Source organism: Leopardus geoffroyi, chromosome B3 (genome assembly GCF_018350155.1).
Source record: "Leopardus geoffroyi isolate Oge1 chromosome B3, O.geoffroyi_Oge1_pat1.0, whole genome shotgun sequence".
Lineage (NCBI taxonomy): Eukaryota > Metazoa > Chordata > Mammalia > Carnivora > Felidae > Leopardus > Leopardus geoffroyi.
The window spans coordinates 68223121-68249753 of NC_059337.1; the positions used below are offsets into that span (position 1 = coordinate 68223121).

At 38.1% G+C, this 26633-nt stretch overlaps 2 protein-coding genes and 1 long non-coding RNA gene across 5 annotated transcripts in view; 2 read left to right on the forward strand and 1 right to left on the reverse strand.

Moving 5' to 3' along the window:
- Nucleotides 1-2707: 2707 nt before the first annotated feature.
- LOC123583232 lies at nt 2708-4377 on the reverse strand. The gene is made up of 2 exons (XR_006704798.1): nt 4265-4377; nt 2708-4125 (listed from the first exon to the last, which is right to left on the reverse strand). It is a non-coding gene; the product is annotated as an uncharacterized LOC123583232 (long non-coding RNA).
- An 8-nt stretch (nt 4378-4385) lies between these two features.
- Nucleotides 4386-23104, forward strand: ARHGAP11A (Rho GTPase activating protein 11A). Of its 2 annotated transcripts, none has more exons than XM_045450114.1 (12): nt 4386-5309; nt 8834-8904; nt 11008-11104; nt 11809-12062; nt 12690-12853; nt 13017-13163; nt 13693-13767; nt 14580-14744; nt 17385-17514; nt 18222-18330; nt 20069-20207; nt 20599-23104. In XM_045450114.1, exons 1-12 carry the CDS (start codon nt 5181-5183, stop codon nt 22164-22166), a joined length of 3048 nt encoding a protein of 1015 aa, XP_045306070.1. In that variant the 5' UTR covers nt 4386-5180; the 3' UTR covers nt 22167-23104. The 2 variants fall into 2 exon arrangements, with proteins under 2 accessions (XP_045306070.1, XP_045306071.1); XM_045450115.1 differs by having other exon boundaries at nt 4395-5309; nt 17439-17514.
- Nucleotides 23105-25788: 2684 nt separating this feature from the next.
- The window catches only part of LOC123583230 (neuroendocrine protein 7B2), a 59542-nt gene continuing 58697 nt past the window's right edge, over nt 25789-26633 (forward strand). The window contains exon 1 of one of the 2 annotated variants that reach the window (XM_045450118.1): nt 25789-25919. The gene's annotated coding sequence lies outside the window, so the exon portion shown is untranslated. The remainder of the gene's footprint in view (nt 25920-26633) is intronic. The other variant, XM_045450117.1, reaches the window with a different exon arrangement.

Here is a 26633-nt window from a genome sequence, read left to right on the forward strand (position 1 = left end):
GCACTATAAGCTTCCCATTATTTAGCTTTGTAAAAGACCAAAAAATTCCTAAGTCTTTAGATACTTACACTTTTTATGTAGTCATTTAGTCATTTTGGTATATCCATCATTACCTTTTCCATTTCATTTTACCTACCTTAAAAAAAAAAAAGTTCTTGCTCCAGAACACAAATTATTTCCGAGAAATTTGTATTGGTTTCTTTCACTCACAAGTCTCAGAAGGCTATTACTCTATGTTTGACATTTTTTTTTTAAGGTTATATATTTTGAGAGAGAGAGAGAGAGAGAGAGAGAGAGAGAGAGAGAAAACCAAGCAGGCTCTACACTGTTAGCACAGAGTGCAGAGCTGACACAGCGCTCAAACTCATGAACCATGAGATCATGACCTGAGCTGAAATCAAGAGTCAGACGCTTAACCAACTGAGCCACCCAGGCGTCCCTGTTTGACATTTCTTGTCCATCATCTCAGAGTTCGGCTATGAGAGCATGGTATTATTTTCTACCTAGGTCAAGTTTAAATTTAAGACAGATGTTTCCTCAAGTGGTTCTGTTTTATTAATAGGTGGAATTGTGTCTGTGCAATGTGCCAGGCCTCAGAGGCAGTGATTTCAAAGATAATCATTTGGGCTTTTCAGAGAAAAGCTCTGGATCTGATTTGAGATGCTACACAAGTCACCCTTTTTCCAAGGGAGGATATAGTAAGCAGGTTCAGGGAGGTACTTCAGCAGACACTTGATTTCACAGAAGAGAGAGCTAAGTGACGTAATGGATAAAGAAAATCATGCGTGCCGTGTGGTGGCACTAACCAAAAGCAAAGTCTAATGTTTTAATAAAGATGATGTCCCCTTTACCCAATGTACAGATTTTCCTCAACTTACAATGAGGTTAAATTATGGTAAACCCTTAAGTTGAAAATATTAAGTCAAAAACACATTTAATACACCTTATTGAACATCACAGTTTAGCCTACCCTACTGTAAGCAGGCTTAGAGCATTTACATTAGCTTATGGTTGGCCAAAATAATCTAACACAAAGCCTTTTTTATAAAAAATTATAATAAATTATCCCATGTAACTTATTGTATATTGTACTGAAAGTGAAAAACAGAATGGGTGTTGGCCGCCAGGGTCGCTCAGTCGGTTGAGCATCTGACTTAGTTCAGGTCATGCTCTCACAGTTTCTGAGTTCAAGCCCAACATCGGGCTTGCTGCTGTCAGTGCAGAGTTCACTTCAGATCTTCGGTCCCCCACTCCCTCTTCTCCTCCCCTGCTCACCCTCTCTCTCAAAAATAAACATTAAAAAAAAAAAAAAAACCAGCACAGTTGTAGGAGTAAGGATGATAGTAAGTGTATGGGTTGTTTACTCTCGTCATCATGTGGCTGACTGGGAGCTGCAGCTCGCTGCCACTGTCCAGCATCATGAGAGTATCGCACGGCATATTGCTAGCCCCAGGAAAAATCAAAATTCAAAATTCAAAGAATGATTTCTACCAAATGCATATGCATTCCATACCATCATAAAATCAAAAAAATCTGAAGTTGAACAATCAAATTGGGGACCATCTGTACTCCATGGGGCTTTCAGTAGTAGAGTTTTGCTACTTTTAGAGGTAGGTGTGGGAGTCTGCTGAAGCGAGAGAAAATGAAAATGTCTAAGGTTGGATGGCCATATGGAAAAAGAGAAAATTCCATTCTTTATTCTACACTGGATAAATTGCAAAAGGATCAGAGACATATTTTTAAAAAAAAAAAAAGAAAAACCACCCAGTACTAGAAAAATTAAATGAGTGAAATCCTTTATAACCTGGGAGTGGGGATAACATTTCTGATGACTCAGAATCCAAGCATTAAGGGATGACTCAGAATCTAAAGCATTAAGGGGAGAGACCGATTATAATTTAAACAAATAAAAACACAAAGCAAAAAGCCCAATAAAAGTCGTTAAAAGAGTTCAACCTGTTTTATATTGGGCTAATATGTAAAAAGCTTCCAATTTTTTTTTTTTAAAGGTTATCTGATAGGAAATAGGCCTTGCTCTCCCTCTATTGGTTACCATTTTTATTAGAGTTTGGTTTACCTTTCCATTGTTTATTTTTGAAAATATAAGCAAGTGTCTATTTGTGTATGTATTTCTGACCTCCCTCCACCTTACACAAAAAGGAGCATACTGTACACATTATTTTGGGCCTTGCTTGTTTCCCTTCATTTCATAGCTGTAGATCTCCAACATTCCTTAAAACTCATCATACTTCACCGTATGTACACATCATTTGAAAAGATGCTCCACCTTACTCATAAAAAGATAAATGCAAAACTGTAATGAGACACCATTTGCCACCTATCAAATTAGCCAAAATCGACTCCATTAGAGAGGCCATGGGGAAACAGGAACTCTCATACTTCACAAATGTGAATACAAAATTGTATAATGCCTATGATGGTGAATTTGACAATATTAAACAAAATAACATGTTCTTTTACCCTCTAACCTAGCAATCCCATTTATAGGACTCTGTGCTAACGGTCGATTAGCAAAAGCATATTGTGTATGCACAGGGAACTTTTTGTAATAGCAAAAGGCTGGAAATAGTGCGTATATCTATCCATAGGGGCCTGGTTGAATAAACCATGGTACATCCATATATAACCAAAGAGAATTATGTCCAGTTGATTTAAAAGAGTATTTTTGAAGAAAAAAGAAACAAGCTTCATTCAGCACTTATTTAGCAATATTGTTATTATTGTTTTACATATATGTATGTGTGTATATATGTGTACATGGACAAGGCAAATAAGTAATTATGTTAGTATCATTAAGAACCAGTAACTTCCATCTTAAACGAGACAAAAGAAACAAAATCGAAGAGCTCAGTTTGGGAAAAAAGGATTATGACAGAGAAAAGGTGCTTAGTGTTCAACAGCAGTGTCAGGTTTTTAAGAAAAGGAAAGCTGAGACATCCAAAATCCAAAACAATGTCAAGTTTGAGGGAGGGAGGAGGTTAAAGACAACATAAGTCATTTCTCAAGCAAGAAGAAAAGAGTAGGAATAGGTTCGGTTTAGTCTCTGATGCACCGGATCCTGTTAAAATCGATGGTTCCTCTTCAGTGCCTTTGTCTCTTGATCGCTGTTCCACTCCACCATCCCACCTTTTTGCCAATTTCTGATTCTTCACATCAGTTAACCATCGGTATGTTGCTCCTCCCCGCATCAAGGATCTTTTATTATACCCTATCATAGAATAGTATTCCCTACCTTACTACACTTCTCTCAGTGGATAATTATGTCCTCATTAATATCATTACTTAATATTCTCCTCCCCAACGCCCCCAAAACTGTCTGTTTTTGCTGTTTATCCTACACCATATTGCATAGTAGGCACTAAATAAACAGTTGGTACAATGCTTCACTTCCATTTTATTCCCATTTCTTCAGAGAATCTTCTTCAGGCTGGGCAAGGTGGAACGCTTAAGGACTGAACTCCGAAGGGGGCAAAATGATTCTAGCAAAATGTTCTCTACTTAATTCATTCATTCGGGAAATGCGCACTGCTAGGCGACAGGGATACAACAACGGATAAAATAGATACAGCTCTGTCTCTGTTCTTCCCAAGTTTACGTGCGGGTGAGGAGAGGTGATCTAGTAAACGTACGCAACATTGCCCGTATTTAACTTGAGTCCTCCCCTAAATGAATTACATCCCAGAAAAAAGAGAACATCCTGATGGGACCGCTGACGTTTGAGAATGGATCAGCAGCCCAGGGACAAGAGTTGGGGGTGTGCAGTACTGTCCGTCAACAGGATAGCGTGTGGGACTGGAGCGGGCCTCCTAATTGCATATTCCAACGAATGCCGCTTCTGCAGCTGTCGCCTCCCGAAGACTTCGCTCGCCCCGCGCACTCAACTCTCCCATGACAGGTCTTCTTTGTGTATTTAACTACTTATGCGCTAAGATTTGAGCCATCAGTTCCTCAAATACGGGCCAGTTTCCAGAGCCGAAGTAACCTCTAAAGGCCCTGCTTCAGGGGTACCCAGATCAGCGTTTGTACACCCTAACTCAGGCTGCCTCACTTCGGGTCCCGTAGAATCAGTTTCTCCGTTACAGGGCCTTCAGCCTCCGCCAAGTTCTGAAAAAAAATGAGAATGGGGTGTCTATTACATTTCCCCGAATAGTATTGTCTCAGTCGCAGGCCAGATATATTAAAATGAGCTTGAAACAGTACTTTCCTCCAAAAATACGGCTATGGAGGAGCAAGTGGAACTCACCTTTTTTTCTCTCTCTCTTTTCATATTTCTTAGTTGTGCCCACCACGCCCTTCCGCGTCTCACTAGACAGGCGGCTCCTGGCCACTCTCTGAGGTCCTGATTTTGAAATGAGAAACGGGCCAATCAGAGCGCGGAGCGCTGTTTGGCGCTGCCATTTGAGCCTGGGCTGGAAGTGAAGGTGGAAAGATTGCGGCTCCGGAGCTGCAGAGGCGGTGAGGGCGGAGGCATGAGGAGAGTTGCGTGGCTTCAGTGAGCAGACCGAGATGAGCCTGCCGGGGGCTGTAGGCAGGCTGATGGGGGAGGGAAAGAGCAGCCTGTGAAACGGGGTGACGGCGGCGACCAGCCCGGGCGGGGACCGGGACTGGAAGAGGCGCCTGAGCAGCCGGCTGGTCCGGCGGCTGGGCTGGGGTTGGGGACGGGGACTTGAGAGACGAACGTCCAGCTGAGCCTGCCAGCGCAGGAAGGCCGAGGAGAAGGGTCGTGTTTTGCCGTTTGGAAAGAGACGAGGGCGAAGGAAGGATTGGAGGAAGCTGGATCTTAGGAAGTGGCCGGAAGTGCTGAGAAGCTGGTAACAGGCGTCGGTACAAGGAACCGAAAGGATCAGGAAGAAAGAAGGGAGGTCTGTGTAAGTAGCCGAAAAGATCGAGTGACAAGAAAGAGGGCCGGTGTAAGTGAAGGAAAAGTGAGGTGTGGCTATATCAGAGGGAAGTAGGAGAAGACGGTCAGTGCAAGTGGGTTGAGGACCGAGGGAAAAGCCGTGGAAGTGGCTGGGGTCCGGGGCCGCAACAGTGCCAGACTTGGCCGGAAGGCAGCGGAGCGGAGCGCAAACCTGAGAGTGTTTGGAAATTGGAAGACTTGGTGGCGAACGAGGGTCAGAACTGAGATCCTGCCTCGGAGAGTAAGCGACGTGTCCGGCATGTGGGATCGGAGGCTGGTGAGGTTGGCCTTGTTGCAGCAGCTTCGGGCCGTCTATGGCATTAAGGTCAAGAGTGGCCGTGGGCAGTGCGATCGTAGGAGACATGAAACAGCGGCCACGGATACAGCGGTAGGTTCTGGGGAAAGAGGCTTGGATTTAAAAAAAAAAAAAAAAAAAAAAAAAAGCACACCCTATCCATCACTTATTACAGGTCATGCTAAGATGTTCATTCTGTATGGATCCAAAGGATCCAAAAGAGAACGTGGCTAAGCGTGACTGATTGAATCCAGATGGTCAACTGCTGAAATTTAAAGAATGACATTGTTGATTCTTTACAGGGATTTTTAATCATTGAGAAAGTTGCAAGGTTTTTCAACCTCGCAACATTGACACTTGGAACTAGATAATTCATTCTTTGGAGTGGGAGGTGGGGGCTGTCCTGTGCATTATGGGATGTGTAGCAGCGTCTCTGGCTTTTACCCACTAGATACCAGTAGCATCTCCCAGTTTTGACAATTAAAAATGTCTCCAGATGTTGCCAATTTATTGTATTTTCCCAAGTAGATCTTAGGAAGGGAGACAAACAGTACCCACCCCACCCCGCGCCACCGTTTTAGAATTAAGATTTGGAAAGGGTCAAGGGGGATCAGTAAGTTTTCTAAATAAGTCAGTAGAGGAGGTGTGACAGAACATTAGAAATAGACTTCAGATAATCTCTCTATATTTACTAATTTGAAAAAAAAAAATAAGCTTGCTGCTTGTTTTTTTTTTTTTTTTTGAGATACAAAGCTATTTTAAGTATTTAGAGATGAAAGCTAATAAGATTTGCACAGCTCTTAGTTTATAATTTCTGAAAAAAAAATAAGTACTTGGATAAGAAAGCTAGTAATAAAAATAATTTGTATACCTCTTAATAGCTTATAGATTCTGGAGACAGTAATTTTTGTTGTTTGCAGCTGGTGGCAACATATTTGTTTATATGTAAAAACTGGAGTTGTTTTTCTGGTTGTAAAACTGGTTTTCCAAGATCTCAAATGTAGTTGGTTTTGAAAGTGTACGAAAGACTTTGTGTCAGAGTTTTTTCACCCCTTAAGAAAATCAGTACCTATTTTTAGAGTCAGGTAGACCTGAGTTTGTTTGAATCCTGCTCTACCCCTACTAGATATGTGATCTTAGGCTGTTTGTTGAATTTTCCTAAGCTTCAGTTTCCTACTCTATAAAATGGGAATAATGATATCTCTCCTTGGGTCATTTAGGGGATTTAAAAATGGTAAGATCTGTAGATTGGACTAGCACAGTGCCTGTCACATGCCACATATTCAGTTAATGATGGTTGTTACGGCAGTCATTGGTCTAGATCCTAATGGGTAGTCAGGCTAGAAATTGTAATAAAAATATTCTAATAAATATTAAGGTCAAGAGTGGCCATGGGCAGTGCCACCGTAGGAAACATGAAGCAGCAGCCACAGATATAGCGGTAAGTTCTGGGGAAAGAAATACAGAAGATCGTTGAGTTATAGGAATGGAAACAGGATAAGTAATATTTGAAAACTAGATTTCTTGTAGTTTTCTAAGTACATTCTATTGACTTACTTAGAAAACTTACTGATCCCCCTTGACCCTTTCCGAATCTTAATTCTAAAACGGTGGCATGGGGTGGGGGATGGGGTGGGTACTAAGTACATTGTAAATGATACTCCAATACACAAAGTTTAAAAAACATCTTGTTAGTTTTATTTTATGAGCTTATAGCAATTACTGTGAGTCCATTATTGAGAATAATAGACTTGAGGAAAAAACCGTGAATTCTGTGTATGTTAAGATATCTCTAGGGGCGCCTGGGTGGCGCAGTCCGTTAAGCGTCCGACTTCGGCCAGGTCACGATCTCGCGGTCCGTGAGTTCGAGCCCCGCGTCGGGCTCTGGGCCGATGGCTCGGAGCCTGGAGCCTGCTTCCGATTCTGTGTCTCCCTCTCTCTCTGCCCCTCCCCCGTTCATGCTCTGTCTCTCTCTGTCCCAAAAGTAAATAAACGTTGAAAAAAAAAAATTTTAAAAGATATCTCTAGACTTATAATCAGCTTAGCATCTGATTTTTGCATTTTGTTTGATTGTCCAGTATCAAGACAATTCTGATTTACCCAAATAAGGGGTTTCCCACACTAACATTTTTTTTAATAGCTCACTTTGAAATGGGAATTCTAACAGCAACACATATTCTGTGAATGCTTACTCAATGTCAGACACGACCATAAATGTTTTACATCTTTTAATTCATTTAATTCTCTCTGTAACTCTGTGACTGAGGACCTGTGTGAAGGTGCTGGAGCATACAAAATTAATTTGATCAAGATCATTCAGCTAATAAGCAGAAGAGCCAACCTTTGAAACCTGGCAGTCCTGCCACTAGGAGCCTGCTCCCTTAAGCACTATCCTGTACTGCCTTCTGTATTCACCAGTTGAATGGAGCCAGATGCTTGAAAAGGACTGGCAAGATTTTGTTACTCTGTTGAAAAGCTGACAGAGCTGAATGATATTTGTCAACGTAAGGTTAAATAAGGTGCTCTTATCACATAAGTGCGTTGAGAGCATTCTTGGAGAGCAGATGCATCTAAGCTAAATGAATGTTTATGAGACTGGGTATACCCACTTATCCAATTCTGTATAGGCAGATATATACACGCGTGTATTTGTTTTTAAATCCAGGGCAAAACTACAACCTTCTTAATCAGTAACACGTTTTTAAGAAGTTTGAATGTATCCACAAAGATAGTGGCAGATTCTTTATTCACAAGTATGTAACATACAGATTTAGTCTTGGATCTTCAGTGTATTAAGTTTGAATATGAGTAATACATTTGAATGTGACTTTTCACAAATATTTTTCAAAGTAGTTAGATGTGAATTAAATGTTTGCAGAAGAATCCTTTTCTTGGTTACTTCAGAACATAGTTTGAATAGCACTTTCCACAACGTGTGGAAAAGAAGATCAGGTCTAAAAATAACCATTTCTGATGTAATTTTAGGAAGTACTCAATGAGTGACAAGAATTACCATTATCAATTTAACCTTTTGTTCATCTTATTATTTATAAGGTGACAGAAGGAAAGTATAAGGTCAGTGTTTATAAGGTTACTGAAAGAACCTGTAGTATTTTTAGAAAATGTTAGTGTTTCAGCCAAATTTTGTTTTAAGCATTAACTGGATTGATTTTACATTATGGGATTGGAAACTGATGGAATGCATTACATTGCTTCAGTGCAATGACTTTCTGAATTTTTTTTTTTTAATTTTAATTCCAATACAGTTAACATGCAGTGTTACATTAGTTTCAGGTATACAGTGTAGTGATTGAACAATTCTATACATTATTCAGTGCTTATCATGATAAGTGTGCTCTTAATCCCCTTCACCTGTCTCACCCATCCCCTCACCCACAATGACTTTATCTTGACTATTTTTGTACTCCTAGCACCTAGCAATGTTTAGTGTATAGTAGTTACCTTTTACCAAATGTCCTCATAGTAATTGTTTTCATTGTCTTGATTGATGATTTCAATTTTTAAAGATTTTCTGAGGTTTTTAATTTGCTTAATATTTAAGAAAACTCATATTATGCCTAATATTTGTGTTAGAATAACTGAATTTGCCGTTTTAGGGTAAAATATTTGGAGTACCTTTTAATGTATTGCCCCATTCTGTCGTACCAGAATATGGACATATTCCAAGGTAAGCTAAGTTTGAGATGAAGAAAAAATATTTCAAACTGGTGTTTGAGCGTTTAAAAAGAAATAGTTGATTGACTCTTACACATTTGTTTTGAACTAGCAAATGATTGAATTTCTCAACATTAACTAATGTAATGTCGAAATGTTTTTAAACTTTTACATATTTTAACTTTTTAATTTCTGTTCATTCCTAGGATTGAATTTAAGGTTCAGTAATAAATTAAATGTTTAAAAAGCAAGTTATTTTTGTTCTACTAAGAGTGTTTAGTTCTATACCAATTCTTGTGCTGCAATTCTGACTATATTCAGTAATACACTGAATTTCAAATTCAGTTACAATTTATATATATTTTTTTGTCTTAGAAATGTTGGATGAGAGTATTTTTTTTCTCCTATACAAGTTTTTAAATTTTGTTAGGTTTTCAAAATTGTGATTCCATTATAGTTAACATACAATATTATATTAGTTTCAGGTGAACAATATAGTGATTCAACAATTCTATACATTGCTCAGTGCTCATAATGATAGTGTACTCTTTAATCCCTATTTCACCCATCCCCCTACCTACCTCCCCTCTAATAACCATCAGCTTGTTCTCTAGTTAAGAGCCTGTTTCTTGGTTTGTCTGTCTCTCTCTCTCTCTTTTTCTTTTGTGGATAAAAGAATATTTAAGATAACATTCAATAGTATCTGTGAATACAAATTATGTAACACTTGAGCTTTTCTATGTCACTTACTATTTATTTAAAAGTAACCTTTTAGACTAACAGCATCAGAAATTACTTGGGAAGTTTACATCTTAAATGGTTTAAAGACACATGTAAGGAAACTATCTTAGGTCTTACTAATTCATTTCCCCTCTATCCAAAGTAGGGTTTATTCTGGCTACTCTTGTTCAGTAACCTAGGTTTTTAACTGATGCATTGTACAAAAGCATTTATTGAATACTTTGCTGCTTTGGAACAGTTTTCCCTCATTCAACATATAAGTGTAGATTAACAATCTACACTTCACAATCTTTGTAAGGTGAGCACTTACTATTTTGCTTTTTAAATGACCTATGAAAGGTGTGCTTATGATTTTCTACCTTTAGAATTGCAAAATATATCCCCAGGAATGATGACTAAATCTTTTTTTGTAATTTCTATGCCCGCTTTAAACAAACAAACTTTAAATTCTGTCAGGCGCCCCCTGGGACACTCAGCCATTGTGCACCAGTACAATGCTATCAGTTGCTTGCTGCTAACATCTATTCTTACTTGTTGGTATCACCTGTTAACTATTAAAGCCAACATCGATGGTTCAGATTTGTTCCGTATAAAGAAATTGAGCACACACTTCTAAGTATGAGAAGGATTGTAAGGACTAGGATATATTTGACTTTTTTTCTGAGAGGTAATGTTAGAGTGAGAAAAACATGTTGCCTTTTTTTGGGCCAGTGTAGTAGATGGTAAATATTTAAAGCTATGTATTCTCTGCAAGGTTACCCATGAAGAGAGGATAAAGAAAAGAAGAAGGCCTTAGGGCCCTGGGTTATACTAGCATGAAGAGGTCTGGCAGAAAAAGAGGAGCCAGGAAAGGAGTTTGAGAAGGAGCACTTAGGGGGACAGCAGGAAAACCCGAAGTTATCATGAAAAAGAATATTTTCCAGAAAAGCAGGGAGTGGTCAAGTGTGTGAGATGCTGGCAGGACAAACAAGATGAAGACAATTGACCATGGGTGGGTGACCTTGTTGAGAGCTGTTTTGTTGGAATAATGGGGGTGAGAGTTCATTGGAGAGGGTTGAGAGAGACTGGGATATGAAGTGGGGGCAGTGAAAAAGACACACCCTGTGCTGTGAGCAGAAGCAGAGAAATGGAGTAGGATTGAGAAGGATGTGGAATTAAGCAGCTTATTGAAGTTGTCCTGGATAAAAAGATGGACCATAAACCACTTAGGAAGCAAAAAAGACAACTAGAGGTAACCTTTTTATCGCAAAGATTGAAGGGATTTCTGACACCAAAGCTTCTAAAGACAGTGCTTAGTCTGCTCATGTACTTTGGTAGGAGAATAGGATTTAGTTAGATGTGTATCTGGCCACCTGAAAACAGTTCTTTCTTTCAGTTTTCTTGTTGATGCTTGCACATCTTTAGAAGAGCATATTCACACAGAAGGGCTTTTTAGGAAATCAGGATCTGTTGTTCGTCTGAGAGCCCTAAAGGTAAGCATATTATTGAACTATTATTTTTCATTTGTGCCACTTTTTGATTTGGTTTTTAGAATTTAAATATTTAGAACTATTGCATGAATTACTAATAGAAATTGAATTTGCAAATAGCCTTTTTCATGGCAGAAGAACCTTTTTTTCTAAAAGGAATTGTGCAGCATTTATATAATGCTTTAAGTGTTATTGAGATATAATTGACAAATATTTAACGTATACAACTTAATGCTATATGTATATACTGTGAAATGATTGCCACGATCTATTTATATAATGGTTTAAAAGTTCAGAGTATGTTCAAATTCATGGTCCTTTATTGCTATAAACTATATGAAAGGAAATGTTGTTGTTTTTTTTTAATTTTAGCTTTCTAAAATGGCATGTTATATAGTAAAACAAGTGTTAAGAGAAATTTATTTTTTTTAATATACATATTTAATGTTTATTTTTTTTGGCGGGAGTGGGGGGAGACAGGATCCAAAGCAGGCTCTGTGTGACAGCAGAGAGCCCAATGTGGGGCTCGAACCCACGAACCATGAAGTCATGACTTTAGGTGAAGTCGGAAGTTTAACCGACTGAGCCACCCAGGTGCCCCAAGAGAAATTTATTAAAGAAAACTCTCTAGAGTATAAGAAAGGATATTTTTATTTGCAGTAAACTCTTAAGCCCTCAAATACTCCAGATTATTTTATTTATTTCAGAATAAACTGGATCATGGTGAAAGTTGCCTGGCTTCTGCACCACCTTGTGATGTTGCAGGACTTCTTAAGCAGTTTTTCAGGGAATTGCCGGAGCCCATTCTTCCAGTTGATTTGCATGAAGCACTTTTCAAAGCTCAACAGTTAGGAACAGAGGAGAAGAATAAAGCTACATTACTGCTCTCCTGTCTCATGACTGACCACACAACCGATGTATTAAGATACTTCTTTAACTTTCTCAAGAGTGTTTCCCTTAGGTAAGTAATAAGTCTTAGGAAATGACAGTTTGTTAATCAGCTTGATTTACCCTTATAGATAATAAGTTAAAATTACATTTGGAAAATTATTCCTTACTATAAGAAGTATATCCTGTATAATATAAGAATCAATATACCAAACGATTTAGTATTTTCTCGCTGACTTAACATCATCATTATGAATGGCTCATTGGTGTCACTAGGATTCTTTGTCCACTGAATAGCTTCAGATGACTGTGTTTTTAAAAAATTTATTTTCTTTTCTTCTCAAATTTGTCCCCCCTCTCAGCTGTCAGTGAGCCTCCTTGTTCTGGACATGCTTGTAGCCTTCTAATACAGTTTTTCTGTGTGTGGGTTTGAAAACCAAATATACATGTTCCCATGTGTGGGAACCCAAAGTGTGGACTCCATGGTTAGCATGGTTTTTGTGATATATATTTAAGCACACAGGAGCTATTTTTGGTTATGTCTTATTTCAAGCCAGTCATATAGATGGGTAGACAAAGGGTAACTATTTTGACTTGTGTTTGACTGATAAAGTAAGAAGTCTTCAAAGTGTGCAAATATATGATTTTAACTCCCTGTTTGTCTCTGGGTCAATCTAAGAAAAACCTTGTTTCATTTAAGGTCTAGTGAGAATAAGATGGATAGCAGCAATCTCGCAGTAATATTTGCACCAAACCTTCTTCAGACAAGTGAAGGACACGAGAAGATGTCTGCTAACACAGAAAAAAAGCTCCGAATACAGGCTGCAGTGGTACAGACCCTTATTGACCATGCATCAGATATTGGTAAGATGTAGTTGCTTTATTAAGTAACAGGAGTTGTTTGAGGGAGATCCCATATTCCTCCAAGTGAACTGTGAAGACAGCTGTTAGAAAGTTGATGTATACTATCTGAACATTTTGAGTGAAAGTGGAGGAAAAAATTTTAACTCTGAACGTTTTTGTTTAGGGCATGTTCCAGATTTTATCCAGGAAAAGATCCCGGCCATGTTGGGTATTGATGGTCTCTGTGCTGCTCCATCATTAGAAGGTTTTGAAGAAGGTGAATGTGAAACTCCTGGTGACTATAAGAGAAAGCCAAGACAAAGTGTAGGAGGTAAGGGGTAGTGGCAGTCCTGTTTTGTGGAGGTATAGCAATATGCGTTTATCTAAAATGTGTTTAAATGTAATATTAAGCTGTGGTGTATATCTTTTGGGGGCTTACAGTATAGTTGGAAAGACATGACACATGCGTATGAAAAGCAAAAATGACAATACAATTTAGTATTGAATGCTAAACCTTTACACAAACGTGAGAGGTGTTCAAAGGAAAAAGGTCCCTGGAGTCAAGGACTCCAAAGAAGAAGTCAAACTGAACGTTCTTGAAAAACGCGTAGAGACTAGGGGAATTGGGTAGAGGGTCAGAATATTTGTATCCTATTGTAGATAAGAAGGATGCTATGAAGAAAGATTTGTGTAGGGAAGTAATCTATCTGTGTCAGTAAACAGACTCACATGACTTGAGTGAGGGTTCATTGTAAGCTGACATAAACTTAGATGCTGGAAAACCACAAATATTAATATGAATTATTGGTGACAGGTAAATGTTGAATTATAATTGATTATATATGTGCTTTACATTTCAGATTTTGTTAGTGGAGCATTAAATAAACTTAAATCTAACAGAACACCCTCTATTACGCCTCAACAAGAAAGAACTGGTAGGTATTATATATTTTTTGTTTAAGTGAAAATTTCTGTATATTATGTAAAAAGTAATCATAACATAACTTATTTTGGTTTAATCAAATCCAAGTACTATTTCCAGTGGAAATACTGTACTCTAATACTAAGTTGTGACATTACTAATTACATTGGATATAATGAACCCAAAATTGTAGTTAAGAATTTCTTTTAGTCTCTAGTTATATCTTTAGTCTTCTAAATCATGCTTTTCTGTTGAATGTAAGTTGGATGCTATTGAATATGTGAAAATAGCTCCAATCTCATTTTTGTTTAGAACCAGAAGTTTATTATTTTATCTTCCAATTTTTTTTATCTTGGTTTGCTTGTGGCTGAAATTATTCGGCCCAATAACACAACAATAGACCATATGATCACTTGTTTTGTTTTTCAGATTGAAGAAAAGATTGAAGAAATTTAGTGGTTAATAGTCATTTATGATGAAAAGCAGAACTAATAAGTAGATCAGTTTGTTTGAACTCCTTGATTATGATTTTATTCCATATGTTAATATTCTTTAATGTGGATTATATACATCTTTCAGTCTGTTTGGTTTAAGTTACTATTGTTTGTTAATCTTGCCTCTTTGTGACTTTCCTCTTTTCATTTTAAGTAATTGGATGGTGTTAATTTAGTTATAACATATATTTGATAATGTAAGTATATTCCCTCATTCCTTGGTTAGCTCTAAGTAATGGCTTTATAAGAAGAAATTATTAGAAGCTTTTGTATTTTATCAACTCTGTGGGAGAAACAACAAATGATTGTTTTTTTGTTTTTGTTTTTTCAGCTCAGCTACCCATATCACCCATGAATCTTACACCAAATGCTAAGCGTAAACTACCAATAGAGTCTTCTCATGGTTTCTCAAGTAAGAAAAGGAAGTCCATCAAGCACAATTTTAACTTTGAGTTGTTGCCAACTAATCTCTTCAACAATTCTACACCAGCATCAGGTAGCAAATAGAATTTGTATAATTGGGTTGTAAACGTTAACATGAATGCCTATTCTGGGCAAAGTACTATTCCATATTAATGCCACCCCGTTTAGGAGCTTTGGCTTTATTCTGTTTATCAAGTCTCTGAATTTTTATAAAGTCCCTAACTTCTAAAATAGACACTGGTTCAGTATTATTATGTGTATGTGTATATGTTTTATGACCATGCTGTTTGAAAGTTAGGATACATAACTCAGAGTGAGAGTTTGGGCTTCTATGTATAGCACTGGCGCTCAGATACTAGGTGACGGGACATCCTGAATTCCACTTTAGTTACTTCTTGATCTATTGCTAGGGCTATGTTGCTATCTTCTGTTGAGATTGCCAGTTTGATTTTCTCTAAAGGCAGAGTGGTGGGGTATTGGAGGAACCATTATGGTTGCTATTGAAGGGCGGGGGGTGGGGATTTTTTAGTTTTATACTCAAGTAGCTTTTATAAAAGCTTTAAAAACTTTGTTTATGCTGTTCCTTGTGGCATGGTTTCCAGATGGTTTACTGACCTGCCATTTTCTTCCAAATGACCTCTGAGTTTCTAATGTGGCCAACCAGAGCCTCCAGAGAACAACTGAGTTTTGCTAATTTGAGTATCAGATCTTTGTTAGTGTGATCTTAGATTGAGTTGGCTCCTTCAAGTTGGCTCATAGTCAGTCTTACAAGTTAACCTTATGATCAGCCCAGAAAGAAATGAAATTCTAACTAAGCCCAGAGTCTTCCATCTCAGATTTGTCTCACATTTCATCAAAATATGAGTGATCTCTGATTCTTTCAGGTTTTCAATTTCAGTTAATGTTGAGAATTTTACTTTGACTTTGTTAGCTAAATGATGAGATCTTCCTCCCAGAAACTTGTTGTTTACGTTATCCAAAAAGTTCAGATTTTCCTTGTTTGTTTTATTAGAAAGTTGAACAGAATAGCAACTTGTTTTTTATGGTCCTTCACAGGTTCTCTATGGGTTTAAATATAATGATAAGAACTCTAAGGCTCTGTCTGTATTTCTTTGAGTATTCAGAAGTTAGAGACTTAAGTTCTTTTAAACTAACTTACTGTTTTCTTAATTAAGGTTTTTTCCACTTTGGAGTAACTGTTCCCAAATGGCCAATGTGAGCTGTAATTCTGCCTGCCTCTGCTTATAAGCATTATAACATCTGCCCCAAGAAATGAACCTTTTGATTCCTTCTCTCCAAGCTCCCCAAACATAGTTTAAACCTGCTTGTGTTACTGGAAATTCAGTACGAGCCTGCTTAATCAGTGATTTTTTTCATGGACGCGAGACACAAAAAGAACTTCCATGCTCTTCTGCCATCTTGGCTCCTCCCTTCAATGACTTTTTTTTAATAAAAAAAATTAGTAAGTTCAATAACCTGTTATTTTAACACCATTTTTCTTTGACCACACTTTCTCAGCCACAATTCAATAAATTCTGTCTGTAAAATTGAAAATAGATTGGCTTCTAATTTTGGATAATAACAGCTATGATGCTTTTTTTAATGTATAAAGGCAGCTATATTAATCTATAATCCATGAATTACCTATTTATAATTTTTTTCTTATATGTGTGATGACTTTGCATTATTCCCTATATTCTGGCTATGCTTCCTTGTGACCACTGATAAATTTTCAAGATTAGACTACAGCTCTAGAATAAACTACCTATGTCACACTGGCTACATTACATTGGCCTCCAAAATTTTTGTCAGCCAAATGCACCCAAAAGTCTCTGTGATGGTTGTATTATTTTCCTTCTGTTTTTGCAACTAAAAAAAACCATGCTGTCTCTGTTTGGGGACCTGTGTGAATTTTTTATCAATACAGGTGAGGAGTTGAGAGGGTTCATGTTTATTAAGTATATCCTGGACTTGATTCAAATATAATTCAAATGTATATAGAGCCTTGGTTCATAACTTTTTTCCCTTAATTTTTTATTATAGTATCATGGTATAGTGTTAAATAACTTAATCAGAATGAGCTGTTGTAACCACTTATTGTTAGCATGGAACTTGTAGGCATGTTTTATAACTGGTTTTTGTTTGCCAGAAATAATGAACAGAGGCAGGTGGACAGCAGTTGGCTAGCCAGGTACATACTAGATACTTGGACTCTAAATTGTTTTCAGTAGCTCATTTTTGGTAATAGCAATAATTAACATTGTGTAACATAGGTACTGTGCTAGACATTTCATGTATAAATATATAACAGTAGTTTTTATATTTACTGCAGAAGTCCATTTTCAGAGCTATTTAGTAAGTGGTGGGACAAACTCAAGTCTGCCTGTCTGGAAAGCTTGCTCTTTCTCCAGTCTGCAATAGTGCTCACACCTCCCTTGTATTCTTAAACAAGTTTAAAGTAAAACTCTGATATAAAAGTCATGTTTCATCTGACCCTTAATTGCCAACAAAAAATTAAAAGTAAGAAATTGATACTATTTTTTTTTTTTGAGTTGAGTTGAGTTCATTTGGCTTCTGAAGTTTCTTACCAGAAATTATGTGATTTTGTTGTTGCTTAGGGTTGGATATTAAGACTTTAAACCTAATTGCTACTAATATTTTACACTTGGAAAAGAAAGTATGTGTGGTGTATTATATGTGGTTATTTTTATAGTTCACATTGATACAAGCCCCGAAGGGTCAGCTCAGAGTTCATTCTCTCCTGTAGCCATCAGTGGAAACGATTCGATCAGTACAAGTGTGCTAAGGCGAAGTAAGAGGATTGCAAGTAAAAAAATTTGCAGGTAATACATCCAGGACATTTTGTTTTCATGGATAAACATTTGGTGTATATAGTAAATAAAATGTTTTGTTTGTCTTTCTGCTGAGAAACATATTTGAATCATAATTTTTAAAAATTCTCTCTGCCTTTATTGTCTTATTAATCAGTGCCCTTTGTATATACTCCAGAGAAAGAGTCTTAATTTGAGTCCACTTGCTTGCTTAAAATCCTATTGTATGTTGATGTGTGTAATTTTTTAATTTCCTGCTAATTTAAAGGTAGTCTGTTCTAATGATTCTGGTTTATAAGTGACTAAATAACTCTTGAGATAAACAGGAGAGGCCTCTTTATACACAAATATAATGTGTTCCTATACTGTATTTCTTTTTTTTTTTTTTTAAACGTTTGTTTATTTTTGATCCAGCACCAGTGGGGGTGGGGGGAGAGAGGGGTCAGAGGGTCCGAAGCAGGCTCTGGGCTGACAGCAGCGAGCCCAGTGTGGGACTTGAACTCAGGGACCATGAGATTGTGACCTGACCCAAAGTCAGACACTCAACGGAGTGAGCCACCGAGATGCCCCCATACATGGTATCTCAAAGCTTAACTGATTTTAGAAATTATTAACTGTTTAATTGCTGGCAATATAATTTGCTCTGGACTTGAAAATTTCATTTTGTGAGAATGCCTTCAGTTTTTATGCTGACATTTTTTAATGCCATTCTATTTTAGGGTGGAATCGGGAAAAGCAGGCTGCTTCTCTCCTAAGATCAGTCGTAAAGAAAAGGTCCGAAGATCTCTTCGTTTGAAATTTAGTCTGGGGAAAAGTAGCAAAGACCCAGTAAGTGTCTTTCACCATTTCATTGATGTTCATATTAGCATAAAGTGTAGATGTGGTGGTGAAAGACCCTCTACCCTGCCTCTCCAGCCACAGTTGCCTTCTCTACTCCCCTTTTATACCAGACTCTTACATGTGAATCAATACTGATTGTGTCCTCCTTTTCTGTTCTGCTTAAACTGATTCATTCCAGTGAGGCTTTTATCCCCAATACTCCATGCAACTGTTCTGAAGGTCATCCATGAATTCAGTGGTGCTCAAACCAGTGATCAGTCCTTGTTAGTCTTCACCTGGCTAGTTACTTGCTCCTCTTTCGCATACTTCCCTTCCTTGCTTCAGGGACACTTTACTCATGATTTTCTTCCTTCTTCATGGGTTACTTTTCTAATTCCTTTACATTAGAGTGTCCAAAGCTTTGTCCTTGGACTTCTCTTTTCTCTTTCTACTCAAAGTGTTCATTAGCTTTAAATGTCCTATATTTGCTTAAGACTTCCAAATGTGTATCTCCAGACCAAAATGCTTTCCTGAACAGCTTGACTGTTTAGCACCTGCCTACTTGACTTCTCTGCTTGGATGTCCATCCAGTAGACAACTCACCTGTAACCTGTCCCAGATAGAGCTCTCAAGATGCATTTCTTCACTGTTGCTCTTTCTCCAGTCCTCCCCCTCTCCACCAACCACACTCTTACCTGTAGTCTTCACCATCTCACATATGGCGACTCATCTGGCCACTTCGGCCAAAAACCACGTAGGCATTCTTGACTCCTCACATCCTATGTAAACCAGTAGGGCATCTTGTGTATCTTCTGCTTTCAGAGTATATCAAGACCGACCAATTCTCACTGGCACTACATTTCCACCATTCTCTAAATTCTGTCATCTCCAGCTTGGATCACTGCAATAAGGCCCTACTAGTAGGTCTGCCTGCTTCTACCTTGCTGCAATACTAGGGCCAAAATTATTCTTTTAAAACCCAAGTGAAGTCCTGTCACTCCTCTGCTCAGAATCCTCCAATGACTCCTCATTTCACTCTGAAAAAAAGGTAAAATTCTTATGTTTACAAGTGCCTCTCCACGGGACTGGTTCCAGCCTGCCTCTCTGAGCCCTCCTGACTTCAGCCTTGGAGACTGTCCTGGCCTTTCTTCTCTGTGGAATGTTCTTCTCCCTTTTATCCTCATGGCTCTTACCCTCTCACATTTTTCTTTACTCACCAGTCATCTTCCAATCACTCCTGTTTAAAATGACAGCCCCACCTTTCGTCACTCCAGAGCCTTCTTACCCTGCTTTACTTTTTGCCATAGCACTTCTCACCTTGTGTGTTGCGTAATATACAAAATAATTTACGGTTTTTCTTGTCCTGATCAAAATCACCCCATCTAAAATGTGAATTCTGTGAGGTGAAGATTTTGGTCTGTTTGTTTTGTTCACTCACTGTTGTGAACATGCCCTGGCTCAGAGTCCTCACAAAAGAAAGAAACTTTTTGGTTCATGAATATGTGAGGCTGTTTTTATTTTAGATCGTAAAATATCAACTAAGAGCCAAGTCAAAAGCTTACAGTTTTCATCAACATGCATGCAAGTAAATTTGTATTGGCTACAAATTGTTTTTCAATTTTTTATATATTTTTCAATCAGCTGTAGAGGATTTTGATAAATACAAAAAATTTACTTGGTCTTAATATTCTGAATTAACTAGGTTTATTTCTTAACTAAAACATTTTCAATTTTCTTTTCTTCACAGAATGGGTGTCCTGGTGTTGATAGATACGAAAATGTCGGTCGACGACTTGCAAATCAACAAAGTTTAAAAAATAGGATTGAATCTGTAAAAACAGGTCTCCTTTTTAGCCCAGATATTGATGAAAGATTAACAAAGAAAGGTACATTTACATGGTATTGTTAGTTTTATGCAAAAAACCTACTTTCATTGCTTTTCTGAAAAATTTGTTCCAGCTTGAGACGTAATTGACATATAACCTTCAATTATTTTTATGGTAAAATATATTAAGTAATTTACTCTTCTAGAAATTGAAAATTCATGTTTGAAAAGTAAAAATGTTTGAATTGGGATTGTATGTTTGTATGAACAATTGGAGGATGCTTATAAATACAAAAAGTTTGACGTTTTTATACTAAAAATTATTCTTTTAACACAAATCCTTAACTTACTGAAATTAAATGCTTAATACCTTTATATGCCATGTGTTTGAATAATATTTGAAATATGTTTCAAATATAAATGATTAAAAAGACTGAACTGCTTTATTTTAGGTTCAAAAAAGATCAGTAAGTCTGAGGAGAACTTATTAACCCCAGAGCGTCTAGATGGAACAAGTTACCGGATGTCTTGGACAGGACCTACTAATTCCGGTTTTCAAGAAATGGTGACAAATGAAGTTTCTCCAATCAAGGGAAATCTTGAGGTGGAAAGCTCTTCTTCGGAGCCTGATACTTCAGTTGAAAAGTTACCTGTTAGTTCATATGAACGCACCCTTTCTAATGTACAGGATAAGCATAACAACAGTGTAACTGGAAGTTCTCTTAGTGGGGATGAAAATCACTTGACCACAGAGACTCTGGTGAAAATTCAGAAAGCATTTTCCGAATCTGGAAGTAGTCTTCATGTATTGATAAATCACAGCCAGTCATCAGTAACTAATGTGGGGAAAGTAAAACTAAATGAAACATCTTCTATAGAATACAGTCCAGAGAAAAATCTGTTTGAGACTAATGATTTGACTGTGATAGAATCAAATGAACATCAAACTGGTAAAGAAGAACACAGTTTTCCAGAACGAGACATCTCACTACATCAAACTCAAAATTTGGATAGAGAAGCAACTGTAAAATGTTATTCAACTCATGTGAAGATTGAACATGAAGAAAGCATTTGTTCAAATATACCTAAAGACTATTCAGTTAAGCAAGAGTTGCCTAGTGATGAACACGTAAAGGAACAGCAGTCTCTGTGGGATAAAGTAAATCCTGAATTAAGGGAGAGCGAGAATATGATCGAAGAGAACTTGGCGAAGCATGCAGCTAGCACTTCTTCCTCAGAGCCCATCACGTGTAACATAACAAACTTGTCCAAATGCAGGCCTGTGAGAATTGTTAAGCAGCAGTCGCTGGTGGAAACCTGCAGCGCTACGGTTTCTGAAAGCTTACAAATGACAGAGCGTGGTAATGTGTCAGACCACATACAGTGGTTTAACAAGCTTTCTTTAAATGAACCAAATAGAACAAAGGCAAAGTCACCTCTTAAGTTTCAGCGTACACCTGTTCGTCAGTCTGTCAGAAGGATTAACTCCTTGTTGGAGTATAGCAGACAACCTGTACGGCACAAATTGGCAAGTCTTGGTGATGCCGCTTCTCCTCTGGTGAAGTCAGTGAGCTGTGACAGTGCTCTTTCCTCTGGTATGGAAAGTACATCAAAAGATTCCTTGATTTCATATACCAAATCAGGTCCTAAAGAACAGAAGTTTACGGGGTGTGGACAGTCCAATGTTGATACAGTTTTGAAATCAAGCATGGAGTTAACTTCTCAATCTTTCTCAAAGACCAAGAGGCCCCCAGACTCCACGAATGCTTCTCTTGGGTCTACCAGAGTTTGTAAACAGGAAGTGGTGTCCAGAGGCCAAATTAAGGTTCCCTTGGATGACCTGACAAATCATGACATATTAAAATCTGTTGTAAATAATAATGTGGGCTTTTCTCCTGGGATAAATAGCAGAGTCCTTAGGAAACCATCAGAAAAAGAAAGGGTCTGGTATAAAGGTTCTCCAAAAAATCCCATCGGAAAAGCTCAGTTACTACCAACGAGTAAACCTGTAGACTTGTAATTGGTAGATGTTAACACTTGTTAATGTAAATAAAATTAGCTGTTGGTGATAGGACTTGCAGGATAATCTGCATGTTGGTTTGTTAGCTCAGGAAGGTTAAGTGATAGATTTTAATTTCAGTGCACAAGCAACTTGAATTCTTACGCTTGTATAAATGACTTGTTTTTCTTAATTATGGCAGTATTTAAATTTTGTAATTGTATTGTGATCTCTTCAAGCAGAGGTTACATTTTACCTTTTGAAAGAAGTTGTTGGCTGGGTTTATGAGAAATTAATTCTTGAAAATTGTATGAATTTTATTTTTAAGTGTGATAGGAAGAGTGAACGAGTTGTGACTATTTCCTGTTATTCCTCCTGAGTCAGAGAAGGTTTGTACAAGAAATTTCTAACCCGTAAAGGGAAGAGATAAGCCCTACAGATCTTATTTCTTGAATTACGTTGATATTTATGGTTTATGCCAGAATCCCTAGAAATTAACTTGCTTCAATAGCAACTTAATCTTTTATTCCAATTTGGGGCAGAATAATTGGGTTTATATGGTCTGTAGATGTGTACAGCCGGTTCCCTTGGACGAAGAATAATGGCTAAAGCAGAATAAGGACTCAAGTGTGCTCTTAGAGAATGATGCTGCAGAAATATTCGATGACTTTTGAGCCATACTATGTTTTATAGTTAATTTGCACAAATATATTTGTAGCTGTTTTGTCCAATATAGGATTTAAAATTATTTAAGGAGGAATAATTAAGCTTGGAAATTTTTAATCAAAGTGATTTCTTACATTCACATACTTGATTTTATAATTTAAAATAGGTGATGTGCCTCTGTACATTTAACTTGGATTCTTAACTTTTGATTCTTATAAAAGCCTATGATGGTTTCGTCTGGTGTGTAAATGTTATTTATTTAGCATAGACATTAAAGGTAACCTTCTGGAAAATGACTTGTCTGAATCTCTAATGAAATTCAAAATACCTTTTAGAATTTGACCCAAATTGTTGAGCAAATCTATCTAAATTTGTATTTTAAGTTATTAGAAGTTAATAATCTTTAAGGAAAGAATAATAGCAACAATGGTGGATATTCTCTAGGTTTTAGAGGAAGGAATATTGCAGGGCGAACAAACCACTGAAGATAGTTTTACAGGTCAGTTTTTAGAATGTCACATTCAGACGGTGGAGCAGAATAGAACAGCATTGCAAATCTACTCAGAGCAGCCAGAGCCATCAGATGTCTGCTTGACCACGTTCTACTTGATAGCAGTACACCTGTTTTATTTCAAAGCGATTTCCTGTCTATTACCTAGGAATCAACCTTTCTCACTACCAGTAAGAATTTGACTTCTATAAAGACTGAAAGCCTGTAGATATGAATACCATGTTTATCTGACATCAAAACAGGTTTGTGATATAAACTGGATATTCATTTTGGCTGTTTATGATATTTCTGATAGTAAGTCGAGATAGGAAACATTCATAAACTTTGAAATAGATATTGTCTGATTCAGAGCAATTTTTTAAATTTCACCTTCCCTCTGGATAAACTTTTAAAGATGTATTAATGTCATTTTATATCCATGGGTATGGTGAAGTGTTGAATCGGAAGACTAATTCAGTAAGAAGCCATGGAAGATTAATGGTACAATTACCTGAATTAGTGGCTTTTCTGAGAGATTAATAATGAAAGATATTTATTTTTTAAAAAACTACCCACATATTACTCCCATTTTTGTTAGGTGAAAGCCAGCAGTATAGGAAGACTATGAAAGTAAGAAACTTGTACAGTCAGGAAAGTTAAATTTTAGAATTAATCTCTCCACTTTATCTAAAATGGAGATGTTACTCATCTCATGAGGATATTTGGTCAAATGGTATGTGAATGTACTTAGTAAAGTTAGGTTAGGCCCTATGGACATAGGCGCCTGGGTGACTCAATAGGTTAACTGTCCAACTCTTGATATCAGCTCAGGTCACGATTTCACGGTTTGTGGAACTGAGCCCCAAGTCGGACTCTGGAGCTGTCATCACAGAGCTTGTTTCGGATTCTCTATCTTCCTCTCTCTCTGCCCCTCCCCCGGCTCACATGCTCACTCTCAAAATTTTTTTAAAAAGTATGGACATAGGCAGTAACTTAAAGGATTATTTTCACTTTGTTATATACAAGTGTAAATAAAGATCTAATACGAATTTATTTATCATGAGCAACAAGACAATTACACAATTACATAGGACTTAAATTAGCAGGCTGCTTGGCAACATTCTATAATCACTAAGAATTTAACATAGTCATTTGATCATCAAGTCCAGGATGTGTATAATTTAAAATCTCAAATTTCAAGGGCAACTGAGTGGCTCAGTTGGTTAAGCGTCCGACTTTGGCTCAGGTCATGATCTCGTGGTTTGTGAGTTCAGGCACTGCATCAGGCTCTGTGCTGACAGCTTAGAGCCTGGAGCCTGCTTCAGATTCTGTGTCTCACTCCCTCTGCCCCTGCCCCGATGGTATTCTGTCTCCCTCAAAAAATAAACATTAAAAAAATTTTTAAATAAAATACAAATTTCATATGAAACCTTTTGGTGTATCTTAAACGTCCGTTCAACACAAAAGCAGTAAATTGTGATGGCTTCTCCATTTTTCCAAGCATAAAATGAAGATAACAGTAAAAATGTTAAAGTAAAATTCTGGATTGAAAACCTCAGTATGTGTAAATAAAAAATAGTAATCCCCAGCGTTTGTGTTTGAGCCTAAAACCAATAGGCCATATTTGTCCTGTTGATTTAGCACTGAAACAAAAAGCTGGAAACAAGCATCCATGAAAGAAAAGATCATAGGAAGGAGGCTTGGCTGTAAAACCTGAAAGGTCTTGTGTCTGCAGATGATAATGGATTTGCTGCATAGAGCTAAAGAGATCTGGGTGCTACCCTCATCCGGGTACTTATTCTCTGGCCTCCAGGGTTCTTTACTCATCCCCAGTTTTGAACGAAATGTGCCATACTCTATTGTATGGTCTCACATCTCAATTTTGAATTTGAACTGAATTCACATGTTCAAGGTTGCTCCACAAGTCTCTAACAAAATATACCAGGGCTACCTGGACAAATTTATGCAATGTGCAGGGAGTTCAATTTCTTAAGAATTCTTGATAGTCGGTGTGGAAGTTTAGAAATAACAGAACTAACATTCCCAGGTTTTCATGTGGTTTTGGTATACCATTTTTAGCAGAAGTTTCTAATAAATACAGTTTTCTGTTCCGTGAAAGGGCTCCTGAAAGCACGCTTATGATGTACTCTATCATTAAAAGGTCTTAGGACCTCTTCATCTTTTGTCTCTTACCAGTATTGCCCCCTTCGTCTTCAAGCCGGAATACTTACAGAAAAAAATTAAAAAGCTGGGAAGTGAAAAAATTAAAGATGTGGTATTGGGGGCGAAGGGCAAAAGTGGCGATCTGGCACACTGTTTAGAAAACTGCTTGAGAAGAGGGGAATTACGTCCACAGAGGGTCGGATAGATAAAGAGCCTCCAAGACACGTGCATGTGGAGGGCGAGGGTTGAACCCTGTGTGGCTCCCGGCAGGAGGCACCAACGTCTGGGTGGTGATCTAGGGCGACCGCGCGCGGCCGCCTCCACCTGCTGGAGGAGCGGTGGGGGCGGAGCTAAGATGCGGAGGGAGGTGACGCACGCGCAATCCACATCACCAGGCTCCCGGCTCGACCCTCACCCAGGCCTAGACCGCGGCAGAATCCTTCGGCTGCCCCTCGGTGAGTCCTGCTTTGATGCCTGCTCGACCCCCTGAAGCCCACCTGAGACACGCGGGTTTTACGGGACTGGCAGGGGAGGGGGCGTCCTGCTGAAATCCTTGAGGTGGAGTCTGAGGGCAGACAAAGGCTGGGTGGGGATTAGGAGGTTCGGGTATAAACTGGAGGGGAAGAGTACCGAGGGAGGAAATTGGGTAGCTCATGAAATCAGAACGGCGTTGGCCCGGGGGTTAAATGAAACAAAGACATCCTGCATTCGCACCGGCCAGAGGAAGATGGAGATGGCAGGAGAGGTTGGTGTTTGCCTCCAGCCTTTTACGTCAGAATTGCAGGCTTTGCTGTCTCAGCTCTTTGGGAAACAAGGTTTTATATCTAGGGGTGGCTGGAAAAAGCCTTTCCTTTACAGAGACAGAAAATGGGGGTTATGAATATTGCAGTTTCAAGGAAGCAAACGAATCCTCCAACTCCCCCCACCCCCGCCAGAAGAATGGTCAAAAAGGAGGGTTTGCACAGCCATTGCTTGTAGCGTCCGTCTTAAACAGGTTCAGCTGCAGCAGCTGCTGCAGAGGGAAGCTGCGTGAATCTTTGTCCCCTTGGTTTGCAGGCTTCTGCTTCCATCGAAGGCAACATTTAGGACAGATTGACTCCCCAGATCAGTTTTCTCCCTCCCCTTCACCTGTTCTGTCTTCCTTCTCATCACCACCACTTCTTCAAGTT